The sequence below is a fragment of the Ictalurus furcatus genome, chromosome 12 (assembly GCF_023375685.1).
Source record: "Ictalurus furcatus strain D&B chromosome 12, Billie_1.0, whole genome shotgun sequence".
Lineage (NCBI taxonomy): Eukaryota > Metazoa > Chordata > Actinopteri > Siluriformes > Ictaluridae > Ictalurus > Ictalurus furcatus.
Genome location: NC_071266.1, coordinates 24,102,066 through 24,127,332, shown reverse-complemented (window position 1 = coordinate 24,127,332; position 25,267 = coordinate 24,102,066). Strand labels below are relative to the sequence as shown.

At 44.9% G+C, this 25,267-nt stretch overlaps 1 protein-coding gene across 3 annotated transcripts in view; it reads right to left on the bottom strand.

Annotated features, from left to right (window-relative positions):
- Positions 1-25,267, bottom strand: part of jarid2b (jumonji, AT rich interactive domain 2b) — a 117,396-nt gene that overhangs the window by 37,275 nt on the left and 54,854 nt on the right. For 2 of the 3 annotated variants that reach the window (XM_053638294.1, XM_053638296.1), the window contains exons 2-3: positions 22,071-22,206; positions 15,065-15,188 (exon numbers count right to left, since the gene is read on the bottom strand). In XM_053638294.1, the coding sequence (XP_053494269.1) occupies positions 15,065-15,188; positions 22,071-22,206 (260 nt within the window). Of the gene's footprint in view, positions 1-15,064; positions 15,647-15,756; positions 16,866-22,070; positions 22,207-25,267 lie in introns of those variants that run through there. The other variant, XM_053638295.1, reaches the window with a different exon arrangement.

Sequence of the window (25,267 nt, the reverse complement as noted above, 5' to 3'; positions counted from 1 at the left end):
ATTCGTGTCACGGCCCTGAAATGTAATTAAGTTTCTCGGTTAAACGCCGCCGAGGCGTCTGCTGCAGCTGAGGAGTGATAAGAAGTACAAAGGATGCATCAAATTGCAGGCAGACTTTTTAAAGCTAGGAGCTTTGATTCTCCTGGACCCTCTGCTCTTTTATCCTTTTCCTCTCTAAAAATATATATATATATTTATTCTGATTAGAAACTTGCTGGTCATGCTGGTGAATACGAGGAGCAGTCATACACGCCATTCTTTTCCAGAACTCTCCAGATGTCGTTTCATATGCGAGAGTCTAGAGGTTTAAGAGGCGAGTATACCATGGCGTAAGACAGAAGAAGAAAAAATAAAATCATACAGTCTTACTCAAAATGGGAAATGTTAGACAACTTTACTAAAATAAATAAATAAATCAATAGAAAGTTCACACTGCAGTGACGTGAAGGGACAGGATTTGGCTTTTCTCATATTAAAATCGGCCATCTTTTTTTTTTTTCTTCCCGGGTTTCTGAAACGTAACTACATCCCGAATCCACGTCTGTTGCGTTAAATGTGCGTTTTTTTGTGTTAAATATCGCATCATTGAAATGGCGGCACTCACGACGACTCCTGTACCACAGAAGACGAACGATCCGATTGGTCCGCTGCTTCGAGTCACGGAACTCGGTCGTTTTCCCCACACTCCTTGGTTGCTTCGCGTCGCTCTCACTCGCTCTCACTCGAATGATGCTCGTAAAACACGGGACGGAAGGCGCTTCGATGTGAATAAACCTCAATGACGTTTCATTACCGAGTGCTAAAATGTCGGCAGGGTATAAACGTGAGAAGCAAGGGCAAGGACACACCAAGTTGAGCAAAAGAAATAAATAAATTACTAAGACGGATCTGACGGTCAGAACGCTTATAAATTCAGTACTTGGGGGGGGAAAAAAGCGCAGAAATCTGAAGACAAAGAAAGAAAGAAAATGCCCTAAATAATAACTAATGCAGTAAATAATCCCGGATATTAAAATGGTGTACAATTCAAGTCTCTGCCTAGCGACCATAATAACACCACTGTGAATCTGGAAAGGATCCGATCAGCCCTTTTTATTTAAAAATCAATCAATCAATCAATCAATCAATTTACAGCAGTGGAACAGAAGGAGGTGAAAAGATCAGCAGAAGTGACGTGTCATCTTCATATATTTGCGTCCTAAAGGTAAAAGAGAGACTAAAGCTAGCCAAATAGTGTATAGGGCTAGCCAAAAAGCAATACGATTTGATCCACTCGAAAAAGCGAACAATTAGATGTTAAAATCGATTCATTTATTTATTTTATTTATTTATTTAGCAATTTCCACTTGCAATTTCACAATACCACCGAAGCTCCACCCTTTTCACCGATCAATATGCATGGAGGCCACGCCTCCTTCGTTGACACTGACAGGCACCGAAGCCCCACCCCCTTCACCAACCAACATGCATGGAGGCCACGCCTCCTTCATTGACACCGACAGGCACCGAAGCTCCACCCCTTTCACTGACCAAACTGCATGGAGGCCACGCCTCCTTCATTGACACTGTTTTCGACATTTTTAAAAATACGCCGACGATATACTTGTGCCGTATCTATTTTGCCGCCCTTGTGTAACAACAGGACAGCGTCATCCTTTGTGCGCACGTATTCATTTTTTCGGCACCATTTCGTCGTCACGACGTGGATCGCGGCCCTCGGCTCTTAAGGCGCGCTTCGCACCGAACAAGCAGGGGAAAGAGAAAAAGATCAAACGTGACCTCCTGCCGTACAAATGAATCGCGCGTTCAAAATCAGACGCCCGTTAGCGCGATTTCTCGGCGAGACGGCACCGCTAATCGATTCCGACTAGCGCCGTTCTTTCGTCGGACACATCCATCCTCTCAGGATGCTGCTTCCTCCTGCTGCCTCTGCACGTGAAGGAAGGCGTTAAGATTTCCCAAGCAGAATGAAACGGCGGTAAACGAGGGCATTTTTCCCGCAGGAAGGTGAAAACTCCGCGCGACCGTGGTCTGTATAACTGCATACATAACTGCGTGTCCGTGAACAGCACCGTTGTTCCAATCCAGCCTGCCCATTTACACTATAGAGAGGTCACATGATGTGCTTGAGAGGCAGCACTGAAAGAAAGCCACATCACCCCAAAAGCTTTTAAAATAAATAAATAAATAAATAAATAAATAAGCGTGTGAATATTAGAACATCAGAGAACGGCATGAAATATGCAAAGGCCATTTCCTGCGCTGGCAGAAAATGAGAAGAACGTGCCGCTATAAACCTACCGCTCCCTGTGAAACGTGGCTCGGCTTTGATGAGCGACTGTACGACTAAATGACGGTAAATAACAGAAAATAGACAGAGGTGAAGTAAGAGCCCGAGACAGAGGGAGATAAAGAGTGTCTGTGATCACTAATGGAGAATATGATGGAAAGGGGGAGGGGGGGGAGGAACTACTGGGAATATATCAGGGAAGTGCTTGTCTGGATCAATACTTGAGCTTATTAGATATTCTATTATACATTACACCACCTTATAGCACAGTGCTATCGAATTCTTTACTCCGATTAGTCAGAAGGCATTGATTAATTATCTAGAACAGCAGCTCTGACAGTAGTTCCAGCTTTACGGTTTATAATAACGTCTTCGTTCGAATACGCTGTTGTTTCTATAGTAACGCCTTACTTACAGACTTATTTACTTACTTGTACTTAAACTCCACGAATACGGATTTAAAAACGTGCAATCTATCGGGTTTTTTTTTTTTTTTTAGGAGAAATCGGAGGAATCTTTGGAAGGTATGTTAAGTGCGAGCACTTTCTAAAGCCCTAGCGCGTTTTCATTTTAAAACACATAACTGTTGCTACGGTTACGCCTGCCGTCTACACTACTCCGGTGGAGACTTTCGGAAACGCGGAAGACCCCGCTTTAGTTTGAAAACACCGGGCTCGCGTTTCAGTGTAAATAAACAAAAACGAAGGCGTGGCCCCGCCCACATTCGTCCCCTGATTGGGTCTTCTGGATCATTGGGTATCCTTCCCTGATTCGTCAAGCCGCTACCGTATGACCGTTACGCTACCATGACCGTACACACAACAACACGGAGACTGAACCGCAAGCTTTGCTGGCTTTGTCGTAATTCTTAGCAGCCACTGTGCAGTTCAACTGTGTATTTTATAATACTGCAGCTGCCTACATGAGCAAGAGGCGAGCTACGATTAGAGCGATCGAAAACAAAGCTCATTTCAAGCGGCGTAAGCCCTACATGGAACGCCGGGATGGACTAGCATCCGACTTCCTGTTTACACTTCTATGCACATGCCCAGTGTGCACAAATGGTCATGTGACATGCGTTTTCGGTCGTGTAGTGTAGATCGTTTCTGAAACGCAGTGGAAATGACAGCGTGGACGCCGTTTTAAAACGAAAACGCACTAGTGTAAACAGGGCCGGATAGTCAGCGGTAAAGCCGTTCCTAAGTTTTCCGGCTTCGCAGTTTCTTGGGAGAGATAAAAATAATAATAATAATAATAATAATAATAATAATAATAATTAAGGTAGGAGAGTGAATAGCTGCTATAACGTGGTAAAATCGGATTCGCATATATTCCACAACACTAAATGCGGCTATAAATGGATTAAAAAAAAATTGTGTCCTTCTTTAATAATAATGAGGAGAAAAATAAAATTAAAAAAAAACCCCACAACACATTAGCTTTGGAAAATTGCTCTGGTGTAAGAACAGTAAAACACTTCATGACGATGCAATCACAGGAAAATAATCCACTTCAGGGTGGTATCTGTAACTCCTTCATTAATTACTTTCCATTGTGCTTCATCGATTGCATAAACACCTGGCTAGTTCGTACAGCTATGAAATAAATGTGAATTTGTATATACGTTATTATCGTAATATATATACATTATTATACATTTGCATATTGAGCACATTTTATGGTGTTTTATATTAGGTTATCATCTATTATCCAGGATTCTATGGATATACAGTGGGGGAAATAAGTATAAAAGACAATATGTTAAGAAGAACGGGCCAAAATCACACCTGAATACTGCGGCCCATTCATTCCTTCATACAGGAAGTGTCTCGAGGCTGTCATTACAAACAAAGGCTTCTCCACGAAGTATTATCAGTTAGTGTGATCGGTACTTTTTTCCCGTGTCATTCCGCTTTATTACACATAACTTTATTTATGGACTTTAATGTTGTGAATTCTTTATATATCCGGATTTCTTGAGTGAATACTGATGTCTGGTGAAAATTTCATGTGAATAACCTCATTGGAAATATATTTACTGAAAAAAAAAAAAAAAAAAATGTTGACGCGTCCGATACTTATTTCCCCCCGCTGTATATTTATATCATGTACGTTTAGTTATAGTATTGTTTGGTTCATTTGTGCAATTACCATTTTTCTTTCCTTTGGCAACCATAAGCAATAAAAAGCCTCACAAACTGAACCAAGTCAGAGAGAGAGAGAGAGAGAGAGAGAGAGAGAGAGAGAGAATTCTGTGAAGACAAACACCCAGGGTTTTGCACGGCTTCATTTATAAAGTGGCATCCCTGAACGAGCTGTACTGCCACACACACACACACACACACACACACACACACACACACACACACACAGCTCTATAGCTTTATTCCTTCCTCTATCACCTGCCAGATGCCAAATTCCTCCCGACTATTACTTTTACTGTGAAAAATCCGCTCACACACCGCTCTGGGCGAAGCACCCAAACACAGCAGGGCGTCGTGAGCCTCAGGCTCGGCATTGACCAGCACAAATTAAAGTCAAAACATGCTCGGGAATTCTGCAAGAGATGACGGAAACCACACAGAGCCCAGAATCCCGCGTCTCCATCCAGCTGATAATGGAGGCCTTGCTTCATATGTTCGGCTGCCTTGTTATAGAGACGACGTGACAAAGAGCGAGAGAGAGAGAGAGCGAGCGAGAGAGAGAGAGAGAGAGAGAGCGCGAGAGAGAGACTCACAGCTGTGCAGGTTGGATAAGTGAAGAATCCTGGGCTGTTGACAGAGACTGGAATGTGGACAAATGGCGGAGAGAGAAGAGAAATCTTCCCTGGGGACAAAGCCAGCAGCTATTTTTCACAAGAGATTACACGCCGACTGACAGTTCATCACAATGTCAGAGACGTTTTGGGGAAACTGAGCTGAGCTGAAGTGCAAGCCAACACACACATATAAACACTTCAAAACAAATCATCCCCACATACCCGGGCCAGAGGCCATGCGCCTTAATAAAATATCACCCATCTCAACAACATTTAAGACTGCAATCCACGATGGTTTCAAATCTAATTCAACGCTTCATGTCCAAGAAGCAAAAAAGGTGCAACGCGTGCAATTTCTCAAGGGACATCAAAAGAACCGAGCGTCAAACCGAACGAGACAGGACAAAGCTGTTAAATGAAATAAAACGGTGACGGTGATGGTCCGCTACGACAGAACCCTTTGCTGTATTTGTTTAGAGTCGTTTCAACACAATTTCCATCAACTGCATCTGTAGTGAACGTGCAATGTTTGCTTGTACCGAAAAAAAAAATGAAGCCGATTTTACTCAGAACTCCGAGGGGAGCTGTCGAGGAAGTCAAGGTTTACACAAAAACGCATCTTTTTGTAAGTCCTCAGTTAAAAAAAAAAAAAAAAAAAAAAAAGTTCATACATCAAACTCTATATGTAACACGTTTGAAGAATTTGTGGTCACGCATTCACGGTATTTGAGCTCGCAGGGATACGATGCAAGCGAGTGGAAATACTTCGTACCGTACATTAAAGTAAGAACCGCATAAGGACAGCTTCCCATGGTTGCCTTTATTGTTAGAGGTTAATGGTTTTAGCTGTGTTTATAGTTATAAGTAAACAGGTCACATGTGGTTAAATTATTGTTGTGGTAATCGCAGTGATGCGATGAATAGATAAGCGGTTCTCAAGCATTCAGCAACACGGATAGACTGGGAAACATACCGAAATAGAGAAACGGGCAAGCAAGCACCTGCAGACAAGTCACAGGAGGAGGGATATCCCCAAGACGTCCAACTCTGACCCCGGACCACATCTACGGGACTCAAACGCTGAGTATGCAGAGTGTATTAAAAGCAGATGGAACAAGAAACCCCCACTGGCTTCAAACTGAAGCTCTGAAAAAGCTGAGAAACAGAAACCTGAGCGTTGCTGGAAGACGCAGCGGTACGAGGGCACACCTTTCACCGCTAGAAAAATGAAGCGCTCGGAGTGTACGGATGATTCTGACAGATTAGCGCAGCTGACTCCACACAGGCCTGAAATGCAGGTGGCATGTCGAAGTCCTACTTATTTACCCATTACTCTTTGCACAGAGTTAATCATGCATGTGGTTTTTTTTTTTTTTTTTTTTGGTTTTTCTGGCAGTGTTTAAAAAGCTCATGAATCACAAACTGTTCAACCATGGCATACACAGTTCAACTGAATCAGCCGTGTGCGCTTTTTCCTCAGCGCTCGGTCAGCAGATGGTAAGTCGGCACCGACGCTAAGCCGCCAGGGAACGCTGCTGGAGTGCTGCAAAGACTGAGCTCTGGCTCTGCTTGGAGGTAATATGGTTATAAATCAGACTAAAAAAAGGAGGAGGGTGCACTCCATATTGACCACATCCTCTACTCCTCTCCTCTATCACCCACTCGGCCCTGAAGCGGAACTAAAGGAGCCAACGACCGGCTCCTCGAGACGTCCCGCTTCCGTCGGAGCTTTCCTCTCCCTTCCATCCTGAGCAAGAGATCCTGAAACCCAATAACCCCACTGAGCTTCCTGGCCTGTGTGCTCCTTAATGGGGCAGATAGTGGCTCTCACAATGGTGCGAGTTTTAATGGGAGGCAAGGGCCATGCATTATTCAACACTGATAAAAACCCACAATAGGCTGAAATCATCACGGGGGGAGGGAAGGGCGCCGATCCCCTTACCCCGACGCGCCAATCAGTCCTGAAAAAGCAGAGCGCCGGGTTAAAGAGAGCAGAGGAGAATGACCGTGCTGGGTGAAAGACAGCAGGGAAGAACGAGTGATCGGCGAAAGAGAGAGCGCCCGGTCTCATTTCTACACCAGAGAAATGGAAACAAAGGTGCTCTTGCGAGTGTATACATGCCTGACTCGTTACTTTTCCGCCGTCACACTATCTTGTCCTGCTGAGGCTGAAAAGACTAAAACCTTATCATCGGGAGGCTGAGATATGGGGTTAGAGGGCTAATGGCGCTCTCTGGAGTTCAGTAGAGCTGGCCAAGATTCCAGAAAGATAGGAGGAGGGGAAGAGAAAGAATGAGAAGCAAAGAACAAGAAACTTTCTGGCCTTATATTCTGACAAAGAAAGAAAGAAGGGAATGAATACAGAAAGGGAAAATCGTGAGAGAGGTGGGTGAGCACCTGCAGAGGAGGGGGGATTACCACAGGATGTCCCTATTCATCCCGGTCTAATCTCCTCCACCTCAGCCTTCAAAGTGCCGCCGCTCTGATGTTTCTACACGTGTTGCTGTTCTGTATCACTGATTAGCTCTGAGAGTAGCGGCAGGAGCGAAAAGCAGGAGTTCGGTCCCGCCGGAAAACTACAGCGGCTCGGCCCAGACTCGCTCGGCTAAAAAACACAGGATAGGAGGGGAGGAGGAGGAAATGCTTTCATAACCTTCACGTTACCTCGCTTTATAAGCAACAGCTGCTGTGATCTGAGGTTTTCCCCAAAGCCGGTTCACCGCATGCACCGGTATACATCACTAGCACACCGAGACACGCACAATCCCGTGCTTTTAAACGCGTGTACGAAGAAACGTGTTGTTGAAAATTGCTACGTAGTGGAGGTTAACTCTTCATTCTATTGGTTCCTTTTTAAATGGGTTAAAGGTGATCTCTCCATTCAGAACACACAAACAAACCCTACTGACCCCCTACCGGTCAATAGAAGGGGTCACGGGCAGGTTCCTGGCGAGACCTCAAAATCTCTGGTAATGTAATCTCTCTCTGAAGCTTTCCACTTGCAGGATGGAGAGAATCACACAAAGGTACTCTAGTGTGCTCGTCTGTCATCGGCAGAGGTTAACACTCGCCTAAAAGAGCATGAGATAGAGGTAGGGGCAAGGGGGGAAGGGCGCTTCCGCAAACAAAAGCTTGGCTTAGGCACCATGAGTAAACAGTGTGACCCTTCCAGGCCAGCCGCAGGGTATCAAAGCATTCCTTATCGGCAGGAGTCGCTCCTAATCTCAGCGGCAGACGAGAGGAGCAGGGGTGAGCCTCGGAGGGAGGGAGAGCGAGATGAATGAGTGGAGCGAGTAGATGGATGATGCGATGAAGAGAGAGCAGGCTCCGATCGACCCTAGGGGGTGAAGCTATTTGAGGTTCAGAGAGGGAGGGTTGGCAATGGCTTAAATTCTTTGTGGGAATTGCCGAACCTCTTTTCAGTGTTAACATGAGCTGCTGCTTCTCCCCCCCCCACCCCAAGGATCATGCACCCATCTGAGGCATCCTGGACAAGGGGTAAACTGCACATCTGTACCAAGTCAGCCTGGTCATTAACATGGTCAAAACATAGTAGTAGTATTAGTAAAGAAGCTTCTGGAAATAAATGATCATCAAAGAACAGACCAAGAATCTCTAATCCTCACGGCACGTATCAGCAAACCAATTAATATCACGTTACAAGCGTCATATAGAAGAAGCTTATTAAAATGCACATGAGAATAGTTAATATGATGCTAGCACGTGAAAGACATGTCCCTGATACAGCTCGCTTGCCTGTGTTGGCGTGCAGTTTAAAATACACCATCACTATGGAAAACGAGAGATTTGTTTACACTTGTCCTGACATCCAGTTAATCGTATAGGCGATTGGCCAAAAGACAACAAACGTCTCCGAGTGCGGAGAGCGACAAATTTTGTTCACGGCTACTGGCTGACGTTCTCAGTCAAGCTCTCGCTCTCATTTTCTCTGCCTTTCTTTTTCTCTCTTTCTTTCCTTCTTTTTCCCCCCCTTTAACGCTAAACAGCTCCAGATGGGCCACATGTTCATGATAAACTCTCCCTGCACTGCCTGCCAGTACAGAGCAGCTGGCTCATAGGAGCACAAAACACAGCCAGAAACACACGTGCAGAGCAGTTCAGTGCTGGGGAGGTAGAGAAGACCCTGAACTCCATTGGGGAATCCTGATAACATTATAGAGGGGCAGGAATGTCAAAAAAAAACTACAACCTGGAACTCTTGGATCAATCAGCATGGACTAGAAACTTGAACATGGTACTTGCTCATTAAAGTCCAAATAAAAAAAAAATTAAAAACCCTGAGCAGATTATTAGGCCAGCTAGCCGAACATGGTATGAGGTTGCTGGTTTAAAAGTACCCACCAACCATGTGCTGGGACATGAAAACCCAAATCCCTGCTTCTGTAAGGTGTCAAAATCCCCCAAAGCTGGTCCAGCAGGGTCAGCAAACCCAACACTGTACTGGATAATGAAGGTCCAAAACCCTGACTCGGTAATGTGCGCTTTATGCTCAGTAACCTCAAGATAATGTGGGGTACAACGCATTTATCTAAGACACAGAACAGAACAAAACGATCCACAAAGACAAAATGCATGAATACAAGCAGTAACGATTGATGTCGCGATCACAAATCCACGCCTCGGAGAAAAAGGGTGCCGAGAAGGACCCAGGACAGACATTTCTTCTTGATGCAGTCATGACAAGCCAGAAAGCAAGGCTGACCTCCTGCTTGGAAATAAATAAGTGTGACTTTAACACCATTCCCCAAGGAGAACCCGACTGTGGATGCTTAATGTAAACACAGCTGCCGGAGCTGAAGTGTTTATTGCTTTTCTGTCTGTCTGAGCAAACGGGACCACCAGAGATGACCCCATTTTTTTTGACCCCTTACTTCCCATCCCCCTCCCGTTGCCACATATTAGGACATTGGTGGGGTGAGCACAAAGAGCAAGCAAAACTGAGCAGCCAGGTTTCACACACACACTCTTGTTCAACGTTACAGGTGTGTAAGACCATGTGTGTTATCCATGTGTTCCAAGAGTAGGGGAAAGAAGCATTCGAGCAACTATTCAATAATGGCTTTGAACGCTGGTTTTATCAACACACCTATTCGGACAAGATCAATCTTACCACCGCCATGCCTTCGTGCCTGCATTTATAAAATATGGTGGCCCACAGTAACTCCCCCTACACCGTGTCCTCACCCACGATGGAAGGAAAGTGGTAGGGCAAGCTGAAGTCAGAGGCAGGGAATGCTTGTAGACTTTCGCATGGCTGTTCCAAACATACGCAAGTCTTTGTCATTTGGTTCACACACGATTCATATTTTCAAATAAATGATGACCTAAGTGAGTACACGTTCCAGTGTCTCCAGAACTGTGTTTTTGGCTAGCACACTTTTGATTAGATCATCTTGTTGTGCCCTCTTCTGAACATGTGCAAAAAAAAAAAAAAACAGTAGATGCTGGGAACATACAAAGATGCATATTTTGTTTTGCTGACTTTGTGGAACAGTACCTAGAGCTGTGAGAATGACAAAGGTGGGGGTTGGGGGGGGGGGGATTGTAGAACAGACAGAACAGGAGAAAAATAAAGCACAAGAGATACCAATAAGCCTATAAACGTCCGTGTCCATCCCCCCCGTCCCCTTTTAAGATGTCTATCACTGTTTATAGGCCATGGACTGAACAGACTGTGTGTTTTAATGATGAAACGAGACACCACAGATCAGACAGGTGCTACCACTCGAGCCTTTCAGTCTTGGCCTTGTCTCTAGATTCACTAGCTAGCTAATAACTTCCACAAGCAGACAAAGATCCAGCTCTAGGCTACCCTGTGTTTCCAGGCCCTGGGGAGTGTAACACACGCATTGTCGGGACAATAACGCGACAGAAAGGTGCCAAGAGAGATCTTGGACTGCTGTAGACTAGTGAGCAATTCATATGCAATACTGTTTGCAACCAAAACAGAGTAAGGAATCGTTTCAATGACACAAGGAAATCACACATTTGTATCGTGCCAAATGAGTCACATCCTGCTCCGATTGTGAACTGAACAAAGGAACCATGTTCGATTTCTTTTACACAAAGTATATACGCCTACCACTCAAAAGGAGAAATTTGGTCAGGCTTAGCGTATACAGGTGTGACTAAACCTGTGCATATGGTAGCTTTAGATACCATTAGAACGCCAAGACAAAGAAAGGGTTTTTTTTTTTTTTTAATCTCTATTGCTCAAGAATCCTCTTCAACTGGGTGTCCATGTATCTTCAACCAACCAAAAAATCTTTTTGAAATGACCTCGTGTGTCAGTGTCATATCAATCTTAAATACACCCTTTTCCACTCCCTCCTTATCCAATAAAGATCAGCCACGCCCCGCAGCCTTGACTCCCGAGAGCAAACACTTCAGTTAAGCCCTCGACCAAAGGACATTTCTGCTCGGTGACTCAGCAATCCCCTGGAGCCAGAAAGCCGTACCTGGGCAATGACTCAACTGGATTGTGGAATCAAACAACATACCTGGATCTCAGTTTCTCACTCTACCCCTTGCCCCCTTCCCTCTTCCGCTACATGCAGACCCACTGCATGCTAAACACACAAGTCATTACTCCACTGAGAGTGAGCAATCACACCTAATCGCTGTCTTTGTAGCCAGCATCGATTCCTGACACCGTTCAACGCACTGATCGGCAAAATCAATAATGCCATTGTGAAGCTATAGAAACAGGCGATGGCTGCACGCCTGCTTGAACGGGTGCATCGAATCGACAAAAAACAAACCAAACTGCAGAATTGAGGAGGAGGAACACAGAGGGAAGAGAGCTGGAATTGGCAAACTACTAGGAAACGATTTGGCACCGGCTACACGGTGAAAGCGATCAAGCATACCAGTACTGTTCACCATGAGAGGGAATTTCAAGTGGGCAAACAAACTAGCGAGGACAAACAAAAGAAGCCCTTGGCGCAGGGTTCCCGCCAGTCCGATGGGTACCACGTGTGCCCCGAGTCCAATGTCAGCTATGCCTTTTGGCACAAACTAAAGTTTCTGCAAGATCTGCATCTCTTAGAAGCCTGGGAACGCAAACACAGCGCTGATCTCATCCGCCTCGCCTTGGCCTTTCCCCGCAACCTGGTACCCTGGCACCTGGACCTTGATGTGCTCACACCACTCCCCTTCTCTTCATCCCGCTTTTCCTCCCTTTCCTGTTTTTTTTCACCACCCAGGCCAGGTGTAGGAGATGCTGGCACCTCCTCAATCGGACACAGCCAAGCCAAGAAGAACTGCAGCAAACACATGGTGGCCACAACAACAAAAAAAAAAAGTGGTAAAAGCACAGACGGGCGCACGGTGCCAAGTGAGCGGGTCTCTCATTAGGGCTGAGCAGAGCTGCCTCTCTAATGAAAGGCAGAGAAAGGAACTCGAGAGCAAAAAGCCGCTGTTGTTGACAGTGTGGCAATGGAGGCCCACTCTCTTTGTGCTTATTTAAATCCCAGCTCGGTTGCTCGCTCTCTCTCTCTCCCTCCCCATTCCGTCTCTCGTTCTTCCTCTCCCCACCTCTCGATCTGTCTCTCCTTCTCACCGCCGTTTTAATGATGGTGTCTAGAGGGCAGAGCTATGATTAAAGATTGCCATGCTGTATTAAATGACAGGTAAGACTGCAGGCAGGTGTTGCACGCTGATCCTCGCCCAGACAAACCGTATACACTGCCTGGCTTATACCCACAAGTAAGTACATGCTACCTGATAGACTCTAGTGCACCCACACTCACACAGAGCAGTGGTGAATGGATTTCCAGGAGGGGGCCGGACTGGACATCTGCTGCAGTCTGGACGGCTGTGTGTGTTTTGGCCAGTGCTGCCTTTGATTCGGTGTCAGTTTGTGGTACTTTTGTTCCTATGCAGCCCCTCTGGAGATCGATTCAGCCCTCTTCAGAGGGAGAGCTGGCACTTCACTGGGCCTGGGTGTTCGCTGCATGTGTTTGTGCGTGTGTGTGTGTGAGTGTGGATATACAGAGAGTCCTGGATGAATGGGTGCTTCATGAGGCCGACTCTTTTCATCTACGGGCTTTCCTCCGAGATAAGCGTGCCCGAGTGTACACAAGCTCAGATCAAAGAAAAACTCCTTCTGTTCCTGAAGACCAGGAAGGGTGCGAATACATCCTTAAGAACTTTGTACTACCTCCAATGCAGGTCTAGCTAAGATAACTAAAGCTCCACTGGGCTTCTGAGTTACATTACGGCAAGTAAGGACGAGCACATAAAAAGGAATCGAAAGATATTTCTTTGAGCGTTCTGAGGATTTCATGGGAACCACATTAATATACACACCCTGGTGTATATTACAGTTCCGCTCTTGTAGCACGTGAGGACGAACACAGGTGTGTGAATGAAGGGCATGAAGGATAAGCCTTGAAAAAAGGGATAGACTTTTCCACAGGGTAGCTCCGTACAGGACAACGGCTCGGTTGTGTTCGGGGGTCAGTTCGTTTGGATATTTACACTCCGTGACCTGTCTTGGATACGTTCAAGTCATTTCATACGTGGAGCAACACACTACTATCGCGTGGTACTCTCCACCTAGTGCACTACCCTAAGCGTCAAGTGAAGACGCATTCTAGTCAAAAAAAAACAAAACAAGGCATGATCAGCAGAGTATGAGGACCACGTCGACACGTAATTCCTCGAACCAGGAATTTGAGTACTGACTGATTTTCATTATTTGACACTAATGGATTTAATCTGATAAGTAGTTTGGGGTGAAATTGTATTAGCCTGGCAACCACAACATGAGTCTGGGCGGTACATTGGACCTTTCATTTGCCTGATGGGTTAGCTAATAAATGTCTCCTCATTAGTCCACACCTGGGTGTACACACGCGTAAATGCTGAATGAGAGAATCTGAATGGAAGTCATCTGCAAACACAGCCATAATAAATAAATAAATAAATAAATAAAGAAAGAAAGCTTCATAAGTCAGCATCGTATTTTATTACGTTCCTGAGCGTGAGAGAAATTCTGAGCCGGGGATTTGTCATTGAGCTATTTCAGACGTTCAGCTTCACTATCCTGGTTGTACAGCACGACACCGCACAAATCATTGAAAAGTCGCACGGGATATGGCTTGAAATAAATCAAGATCAATTGAGTTGAAAAATAACTCTATTAAAATGAATAGAGACTGCATCGCCCCGGTGCTCGGGCCAAACGATTTCCAAAAGTTTTTTTTTTTTTTTTTTTTTAAAGACACACTACACCTAAAGTGCTTGTTGTTTATTTGCCTGTGGGTATTAAGAAAGAAAAACACGCTACGTCTCGTCTGAGGCAATTGCTTTCGCCCCTTTAAGTGGCTTAGCGCATTTGCGCTACAAAAATAAATAAATATATAATTTAAACATGGCGAAGAGTTAATTGCGCACTGTACATATCACATCTCATTTCCCTTCCTCTTTAATTATTAATTCAAACAAATACTAAGCACGGCTTAAGAGAGACTAATTAAAAGTGACAAGAAACGAAAATTAATTTCAAAGAATGAGTGCTTATTATAAAGCCCTCTGATTCCCCCCCACCACCAGCACCACCCGCCCCAACCCAAATGACAACTCTATTGTGGAAGCGGTCGCGTAATCATTATCTCGCTAATAAGCACGGTGCGCAGTACCAAACGGCTATCAGAACCGATCGCCACGAAAGAAAGGAATTATGGGAGGAACGTACGGGTCACACGGCGAGGACCCGCGTCCTCGCTGTCGGCTTTCCCTTCTCGACGAGATTCGGATTTTACGAGCTAATTCTCGGTATCTTTTATATAGTGAAGATACTGATTTAATCGCCTGATTGATCCGCGTCACGTCACGCTACTCCTCTTTGTTCTGTAACACACTCCACGCCCTGCTCTTATACACTCACTACTTGACACGCATTGAGAAAGAAAGATGGGGGGGAGGGGGGGTGTAGATGTATGAATACAGTCTGATTTGGGCGTGTATGTGTGCGTTGAGACTTTTCTCACCTCTTTTTGGCCGGTCCATCCTCCCAGCACTCGCTCCCTCCGTCCGTGCTCTGTGAGCGAGAGTCGTCCTCTTTACGTCCTCCTTTAGAGCCAGAACCATTGAGCTGGACACTCGACAGAGAACCTACAGAAAGAGAGACAGAGAGCGTCACAGAACTGCCCTTAGAGCCCCACAGAAGGTGGTGAATAACATCCAACACAGGGACTTGTACACTGAACTCTCCACATAAACTGACTTAAAAAAATTAAAATAAATAAAATTAAAACAATAAAAAAAAAGTGTGTATTCATTGACATGGCGAAGTTTTCTGTTAGGAGATGTTCAGTTTTGGAAGGAGTCTCCAGTGTCAGAACTTTTTTTCAGAACACTGATGCAGGAAGTCTTCAGGAGGAGATCCGATAACATAAGCTGCCTTTTAAGTTAAAGGGGCGGAGCTGAAACTTGTCAAACTGTGACTTTTAGACACCACTTGATGTCCTCGGTTTTTGTTTGTTCCTTTCTCTCTTCAGGCGGCGTCCACGTTAATCCGGATAGATCCGAAGACTGCATTTTCATTTCAACACACTCGGCCTACGCTGGCGCTAAACAAATAAATAAACAAACAAACAAATAAATAAATAAATTCGCACGTCCACGCAGAAACGTCCGAGTACGCTCGCATCCCTATTCCTACGCGTAGGCGTTTATTTACCTTCCGTGTGTTTGAATTGACGCGGTGATATCGAGGAAAAGCACTGGAGTTTTTTAGGCCACGTCTACGTTAATCCGGATAAATCTCAAAACGCACCTCTACGTTTTGTCCTTCCGTGCACACCGAGACGGCGGTTTTGTCCGGCGAAAAAAACGGAGCTTTCCGGAAACGCCCTCCCAAGTGGATAACTGAAAACGTTATTTTCGTGGTGTCGCGTGGACCGACAAGACGAAGATGTTCAAAAAACGACGACGTATTTTTAGTCGCGTGACCCGTTCAACTCTGAACAAACAAGACGGTGGATGCTGATGACGATGATGATGACGATGACGTACCGCAGGTGTCTATTTAAGGTTATGTCTACGTTAATCCGGATAGATCTATAAACTGCGTTTTCGCTTTAAAACGCTCTCCGTCTACTGCGCATGCGTAGACAACGTTAGAAGCTCTGGTCTGAAGGTGGTATATTGTAGTGACATTATTCTTTAACAAAGCTACACTACAACCGCAGTACTACCCCGTCCACCATCTTGTTCGTTGCGAGTTGAACGGGTCACGTGACTGCATCACGTGACTACAAATACATCGTTGTTTTGGAATATCTCCGTTTTCTCGGTCCACGCGACACCACGGAAAACAGCGTTTTCAAATGTATCCGCTTGGGAGAGCGTTTTCGAAAAAACCAGGCCAAAACCAAGAGGGGAAAAAAGATGCGTTTTCACATCTATCCGGATTCACGTGGACGCAGCCTCGGGGCAGCGTCGGCGTTCGAATCGACAGACACTGAAACACCACGCCCAGTCCGTGACCAACACACCAAAGATACGACAACAGGAACCAGGAAGCAGGAAGCAAAAGCCACGAGACTGCAAATGGCAGGTAAATAACAGGAGAGGATGAGGGAGAGACAGACAGGACGGCAGCGTCGGTCGTTCTAAGCGGCCGCCTTGACGGAGAACCTGTTTGTAGAGAATAAAGAAGAGCGGAGGAAGCAAGTCCAGACAACCGGCTGTTTGCGAAGAGAGCAAAACCGCAGTGTGTCATCGTGAGCCTTCACACACACCCGGACCTCGCTGCGGTAGGTTGGGTCTCTGGAGCTTCAGACACACCCGTACACACACACACACACACATACACATACACATGCGCATTAAAGGCTGTCATCACTGTGGTCTTTCATATAATAGCATCTGGCTCATGGAATCAGCTAAAGTGTGTCGATTGTCTCTAGAGGCCACACACACACACACACACACACACACACACACACACACACACACACACACACGACCGCTTGATGTCAACTTTATTCTACTTTGCACATCATAACGATATCACGATCTACATTAGCAAGAAACGGTGTCACTTTCAGCCTGTATCATCTTCAGCGTCACGACGCTCATATTTTTTCCATGTCCAATTTTGTTGATGTTTTCGGGCAAAAGAAATACGAAGCCCCGTGTGTGTGAAATATACAGGAACTCTCAGCACTCTGAACGAGGACATGAATCATAGATCCGAATGGCTTTATTTTGTCATCACCACTCAACCCGATGTGTTTTTCTAAGAGATTAGCGTTCGCTTCAGTCAACCCAAACTTAGCCCCCCTCCCCCTCCCCCCCGTCCTTTTTTCAACTCATCAGTCAGCCTTTAAACAAACAAGTCAAAGAGAGCGATCACATTAAGCTTTTCTGTAAAACATCCATGAAAGGCTGTAAAAAGACGAGACCACCGCGGCCGCACTTCAAACCGGGCCGGAGCGGCTCTCCACTCTCCGGGGACAAAACGTTTCGGCTAAACATGCAGTAAAGCACAACCACTCGAGTCAAAATGCCTACTAAAGACCGAGCAAAGAAAAGGAGAGAGGAAAAAAAAAAAAAAAGACTTGGGCATGCCTTACAATCAGAACAGCGCTTGCACCAGCTGCTTTTATATCAGACTGCACAGTGTCAGTGTGGAGAGAGAGAGAGAGAGAGAGAGAGAGAGAGAGTGTGTGTGAGCAAGAGAGAGAGAGAGAGAGAGAGAGAGAGAGAGTGAGTGAGTGTGTGTGTGTGAGCGAGAGAGAGAGAGAGAGAGAGAGAATGTGTGAGCGAGAGAGAGAGAGAGAGAGTGTGAGCGAGAGAGAGAGTGTGTGTGTGAGCAAGAGAGAGAGAGAGAGAGAGAGAGAGAGAGAGAGAGAGAGAGAGAGTGTGTGAGCGAGAGAGAGAGAGAGAGAGAGAGTGTGTGTGAGAGAGAGAGCGAGAGAGCGCGAGAGAGAGAGAGAGTGAGAGAGAGAGAGCGAGAGAGAGCGAGAGTGTGTGTGTGTGAGCGAGAGAGAGAGACAGCGAGAGAGAGAGAGCGAGAGAGAGAGCGGTTACGACTGTAAACAGTGGAAGAGTATAAATTTGTAAGACGGCAGGTCAGCCAGTCTTTAAGGCACTCTAATTCAGATTTATGTCTCGCTTTTTCAAACTGATCCTAGATTTTATTTCTGGCTCTAGAGCAGGAAGTGCTTGAGTGGAGCTGACTGTACTAAACCTTGCTGTTAGCTTTAGATCAGTGGCATGGGACGACCAGCAAAGAACATTTTTGCCACGCTTCCATTGTCTTTAACAATAAATAAATAAATAAATAAATAAATAAACGTTACGAGAGTTCAGAGGGTGTAAAAGTCGTGAAGTGCAAAAACATTTTGCGCTAAATCCAGCTAGCTTGTGTGTAGTGGGTTTTTTTTTTTTTAATCATTATTTTGAATGCTTTATCGTTTTATATTTTTTTGTGTTAGGTTATATTATTTCTTGTACCGTTGTATTCGAGGTACAGCACTTGAATTAATGCGAGTTTTATAAATGAATGCGTTTTATAAATAATCCCTAATTTCTCCTTCTGGGGATTAACAAAGTATTATCTTATCTTATCTTATAAATCTTACTCATGAACTAAAATGTTATTGTTAACCTCGTTTACTCTACAAGGCAAAAAAAAAAATACAAAAATAAATAACCTAACAACGTCAATCACTTCCATGTTCATTGGATTTATTTATTTATTTATTTTAAACCGTATACCAAAATTGCAAATCCATCCTACGTTTTTGTGTAAGCACACTTCCAGAGTCACTTCCTGTTTGACCGAGTGAGTGCCTGTGTGGAGTTTAGTATGTTCTCCATGTCTGCGTGGGTTTCCTCTGACATCCCAGTAACATCCCAGTAACATCCCAGTCGGTGAATTGGATATGGTGGATTGGCCCTTGGTGTGAATGTGTGTGCTTGGTGCACTAAACGGACCCTAGAGTCCTATCCAGGGTGTATTCGGGGCAGTGGTGGCTTGGCAGTTAGGGCTCTGGGGCTAAGCTGGCACTGTTGGGCCCTTAAGCAAGGCCCTTAACCCTCTCTGCTCCAGGGGGCGCTGTATCATGTCTGACCCTGCACTCTGACTCCAACCTCATCCCAGGCTGGGATACGCGAAGAAAATAATTTCACTGTACCGTAACGTATATGTGCGCACGGTGGCTTAGTGGTTAGCGCGTTCGCATCACATCTCCAGGGTCAGGGATTCGACACCGTGGCCCTGCGTGTGTGGACTTTGCATGTTCTCCCCGTGCTGCGGGGGTTTCCTCCGGGTACTCCGGTTTCCTCCCCCAGTCCAAAGACATGCATGGTAGGCTGATTGGCGTGTCTAAAGTGTCCGTAGTGTATGAATGGGTGTGTGAGAGATTGTGCCCTGCGATGGATTGGCACCCTGTCCAGGGCGTACCCCGCCTTGTGCCCGATGCTTCCTAGGATAGGCTCCAGGTTCCCCCGTGACCCTGAAGGAAGGATATATAAGATGGATGGATGGATGTAATGCATATGTGATTAATAAAGACTCATTATCACTATCCTTGTCTCATGCCCAGTGTTCCTAGGACAGGTTCAGGATCCACCACGGTCTCGAACGTGAACCCAATACACTGTCGAGGATTTATGTAGTTCATTTGGGAGTGTTCAGTGCTTCAGAAGGTTCTGGAACCTTGCCCAGTGAACATCGGCCTCGCCACGTTACTCATTGTTAGCCAATTACAGAGGAGTAAGACACTGCCCGGTGACGTGTATACCGTTGATTATCTCAGTACGATGGAACCCGTCAACACATGGGATTTATTTATTAGGCAGCAGGAGAACAGTCAGTTCTCGAAGTTGACGTGTTGGAAGCAGGAAAAACGGGCGAGCGTAAGGATCTGAGCGACTTCGACAAGGGCCGGATTGTGATGGTTAGACGACTGGGTCAGAACATCTCCAAAACCACAGGTCTTGAGGGGTGTTCTCAGTATGCAGTGGTTACTACCTACTAAAAGCGCTCCAAGGAAGGACAACCAGTCTGTACAATATTAGGCATGTGGTTTTAATGGTATGCCTGATCAGTGCATGTCCTCAGCTAGTGATTGGAAGGTTTAGAAATACAACCCCCAGGACGGCTAGAGGACCCACGCTGACCCCACAAGGGAAACCCTTTAAAATTGTTTACGTTTGGCTTGATTGCTTTGCACACTGGTAACCGAATACATCCTCGTCATTTATTCATTCAACAGACCCTTTTATTCACAGCAATCCGAGCTTAGAGCTGAGCAATTCAGGGTCAAGGAGCTTGCTCGAGCAACTGAACGTGCATGTTTAACTGCTCAGTCAGCGCTGCCAATCCTTACACAAGCCCTACTTGCACACACCTTACCACTGAAAACCAGAAACCGGCTCTCTGACAATCCTGTGCCAAGGGAATAAACAATTAAATCAGGCTCATTAAAACAAGTGGTTTTGCTCATAATAAAAAATGTTTTCTTCTACACGGCTGCTTCAAACGATCTTTTAAAACACTGCGGCCTAAAAGAATAAAAAAAAAAAAAAGAAAGAGTTGAAAGTTGTACTAGAACGAGAACAAGTTATATTTGTTGTGTCCTTCACACTGTTTTCGAATGAGAACCAGCGCCACGTTGCTCAGACCACAATAACCCTAACCTGTCTAGATGAGAGGAACAACAACAACAACAACAACAACAACAACAACAACAAACATTTAGTTCAAGTGTGACTTGATGCGGTGTTTTTATTGTCCAAATGAGGAGGAAGCTAATCCAAGTAGCTGAAGGATTTCTACCAGTCTTGGCATTTGAACTCACAACCTTCTGGTCACTAATGCAGAAACTGACCGACTGAGACACTTCCGCATTAATTCTGCCGAAAGAGGAAGAAGAACAGGAAGAGAAAAAATCGAACGAGAGTCAAACAGAGCCCTAAAGAAGAACAACAGATTTGAGAAAGTCGCAAAAAAAAAAAAAAATAATGGCTAGAATGTGTAGGACGGGAAGCGAGACAGAGACGTGCTGAGAGGCAGAGCAGGACCAAGAGATTACAGGTCGAGTGCAGGACTCGCAGTGAAAACGGAAATGAAGAGTGACAGCCACCGTAGCACTTGCTCCTCTCCACTCTCGCCAAAAAAAAAACAAAAAAAAAAAACACAACACGGGAGCGCCTGTCGATCACTGTCTGCGCCCTGCCACTGAGCCACGCCCCCTCTTAAACACACGCTCGCGCTCGGTAGCGAGAGCAGTGGGAGGACATCTCGGTGAAACCCTGTTATTATATTTCCGCGGCTTAGCCTACGGCGACACGGGAGGAAATCAGATCTGACACTGATCCTCTGCTAACACGATGCCGCCTGGTTGTGGCTGACTGATGGAGCCGAGCACATCGGCACCGTCACTACCGCCGCCGTGTGTATTTAATTAACAGTAATTCGTACGATCTGCGAAAATAAAGACAATAATAATAAGGCTGAACGTTCATATGGAGTCTGATGGAGTTCTATCGGTCTGATGTGCTTCATGTAAATATATGACGATGAAGATAATGGAGGAAAGCAATCAGTAAGGAATGAAACTTTGGAGTGTGGAAGAAGAGCCCATTTATAGCTATTGGTATCAGTTTAATGTGGTGGAACATCATCATGGAGTGACTCGAGATAGTTCCTGATATCACTTAGGTCCTCAGTTTTTCCTCTCTTGAATTTAACATCACCAAGACAGAGAAAAGTCTGACGAATTTCCCCATGATGGAAACCTTCAACGTTACACAACGTTACACAACGACGCCTTCCCCAAAGAAAAGAAACGAAAAGAACACCCCCCCCCTCCCCAGCCCACGCTAACTAAACGTCTCCTCGAACGTTCAACGGTGTACGCACATTTCGTACGTTCTTACTACGCGAACGACGGAGCGAGCGCCATCGCATTGGGAGTCCGATCTTAGAGTTCTAGAGAATAATAATAGTAGGGAGATTGGACAGGAGCGTCAGCTGACCGTTTGGGCTTTTGGCTCCATCGCTGAGGCCGTCGCAGAGCTGGCGTTTCTGCGCGCTCTTAAACTCCTTCAGCGACAGATAGAGGACCTTCCGCACCACTCGCTCTTCCGACCAGGGGATCCCATCGCTGTCGTCCTGCAAACAAACAAAAACAAAAACCGACCATAAATTAGTTAACAGTCAAGGAGAATTGGAATCAGAAGCGTAAACAGATTTCATACATATTCTGAACCAATCATCCGTCTAATACCAAACATGACCAAATATGGCTTCATTTTGGGCAGCTTCCCTGCAGACTTTATATAGAATTATAATTATTCCTTTTTCTGTTCTTTTAAGAAAAAATCACAGAAATAAAAAGTGACACATTATTTTCTAAAAGGGAACAGAATCCTGATGCCAACTTCCCATCTGTACGCACGCACACACACACACACTTCCTTTCCAAGCACCACGACAGCGATCGTAAAGATTCTCACTATGAAGCGTTTTCCACAGACGCCGTGAACATGAACACGTGATCGTGTCATCGCGCTCAACAAGAGGAGGCGGAGCCGATATGGCACACGGTTCATGGAAAAATGTCTCCCAACTTGTTTACATGTACAAAGTGTCTTTCATTAACGGAGCGGCTACGCGACGAGAAACGAGACCGGTTTTTTTTTTCTCTTTAATCTGCAAGCCACGACCTGGTGACTCTGTTTACCAACATCGGATTGGCGCTCCTGTTACACACAGATCATCACCGAAAGATGGAGTAAAATGAAGTCGCATCCAGCTACCATGACTCGAGTCGTTCAGTTTGACAGATGGGCTAATCTAACGCGACTTGGAAAACAAGCATAGATCTGAGGAAGCAACGAGTCAGGGTACTTCCTCGGGTATTTTTAAACGGGTTTCCGGCGGATACGATGCAGCAAGTAAAAGTTTAGCAAAAATTTTATTTTATTCATTTGTGTAGCGCTTTTAACGATGGACGTTGTCTCAAAGCAGCTTTACAGAAACATATAAACACAGGATACGGATTTTAAGTGTGTGAATTTATCCCTATTGAGCGAGACGGTGGCGACGGTGGTGAGGAAAAACTCCATAAGATGATACGAGGAAGAAACCTTGAGAGGAACCAGACTCAGAAGGGAACCCGTCCTCATCTGGGTAACAACGGATAGAGTGAAAGCAAAAGAAAGTTCATGATGGTTTTTATATCAAGTTTGGTTGTTGAGCTAATATAGCCAATCAGCCAAGATATAGCCTAATTGGGGTCTGATGTTTGTTTGTTTTGAAGGTGTCCATTACTTTGAGCCTAATATGACTGGCAAGCACTGAAACTCTAATCTAATTTAACGTCAAAAGCCATTTGGAGCCATATGTTTATATTCGTTCTAACTAAAGGTCATGAGACACCAGAGGAGTCGTATTTTCTGAATTCCTGATAGTCAGTCATGTATGTTTTTTTGGTTTTTTTTTTGGACTTGAAATAAAACCATTGACGAACGGGATCCAATAACTGGTGACGTTTATAACATCTTTGATGCATTTCCAAGTGTTGAAACCTATGAACAGGAGCTTTATAATCACTTCGTCTTCCAAGAAGTAGCAATTCCACCAGCATCGTAACACAAGGCTAATTAAGCAGCGTGCACTGAGATGTCCGCTAATAAAGCGAACATAATTTCATCGTGGCTTGTGAGAAAGCGACGGCAAAACAAAAACACGTGTCAAGAGGAAGTGCCTGGTTTTAACCTACAGCTGTTAACAACCTAAAAACGTCAACACAAAGGCATCAGTGTGTGTCGGACCGATCTAAAATCAGATTGTACCAGAAAGACGTAGCTACGTGCGCCTAAAGCCTCCGTCAGACTGAAGCTGGTTTTACACGGTGTGATGATTTTTTTTATTTATTTTTTTATTTTTTTTCGTCAGCGCTCTCAAGATTACTGAAGTTACTTTTCACGGTGTACACGATGATCCAAATAAATTCTTGGCTGAACTCGATAACAGTCGTACCAGAATACCCGAGGAAGATCCTCCAACAATAGTACTGCAGTTAAAGAAGATAACTACGGTCATGATGATCCTAGAAATGGGGTCCCAAGAGAAAACACATCTTAAAAGACGATGAAGACGACTTTGGAGGTATAAAAGAGGACAACGTGGAATAGCCATTCTTCAAAACGAGTCTTTTTTAAAAAAAAATTCTATCCTTTAGCATGTCTGTTAGCTTTGGAGCTCGATGTACGACGGGCCGGGCATGTAGGTTGGTTAATTTTTTTTTTATTTTAATAATTAAATATGAGCATGTGAGCAAGAAAACTAAAATAAATCAAACATAACATACACAGATATTCTAGAACAGGAAAAAAAACTATTCAGACGCTAGCTCAGAGCACGCTAGTCATCTGACTAGCGGTTCTGTTTACTCTGCTAAATCCTGACAGAAGGCAGTAGGATGATAAACAAAAAACTTTGAGCTTAATGTTACAAAAAAAAAACAAAAACAATACAGACTAACATGAATAAGGACAGACTGGAGTTTGTGTACCAGTGTTTGTGTCTCTCAAAATGGCTGCCATTCTAGTCAGAATGCTAAGTAAAAATGACTTTCTAGTGTTCGGGACACAAGTTAAATGATTCCAGTAGTGAGAAAGAAATAATAATAATAATAATAATAATAATAATAATAATAAATCCCTTCAGTCAAGCTAAAAGGTTTTCACCTCAGGGTAAAAATAATTACTGCCATGCTATCAGTGGAGATAACAGTGCAAGGAATCTATTAGCAAGCGCCAGGCTCATAAAGCGAGCATGAAAACGAACGTTTGGCAATGAAAGGAGAGAGCAGAAGACTCGACAGGGCTCAAGGAGATTAGAGAGGTGTGAGACACACGCACACGCACACACACACTCACACTTTCAGCCAGGTCTGGCACTGCACTGATGAGCTCAAGGATTAAACAAGCCTCATTAGCGGTTAGCGTTCTGACACACTCAAATCGTCCAGAGAGCAAAAGAGCCAGCAGTTTGCAGACACATCTGAGACAGATTTAAGCGTGTGTGTGTGTGTGTGTGTGTGTGTGTGTGTGTGTGTGGACTCAAAAGAGCAATAAATGGTAAGTGAGATTCATATTCGGCCCGTCACGAAAGAGTTGCCAGGTCTTGTAGAAAACGCTGGCGAGGTTTGTAGTGTCGGAAAAAA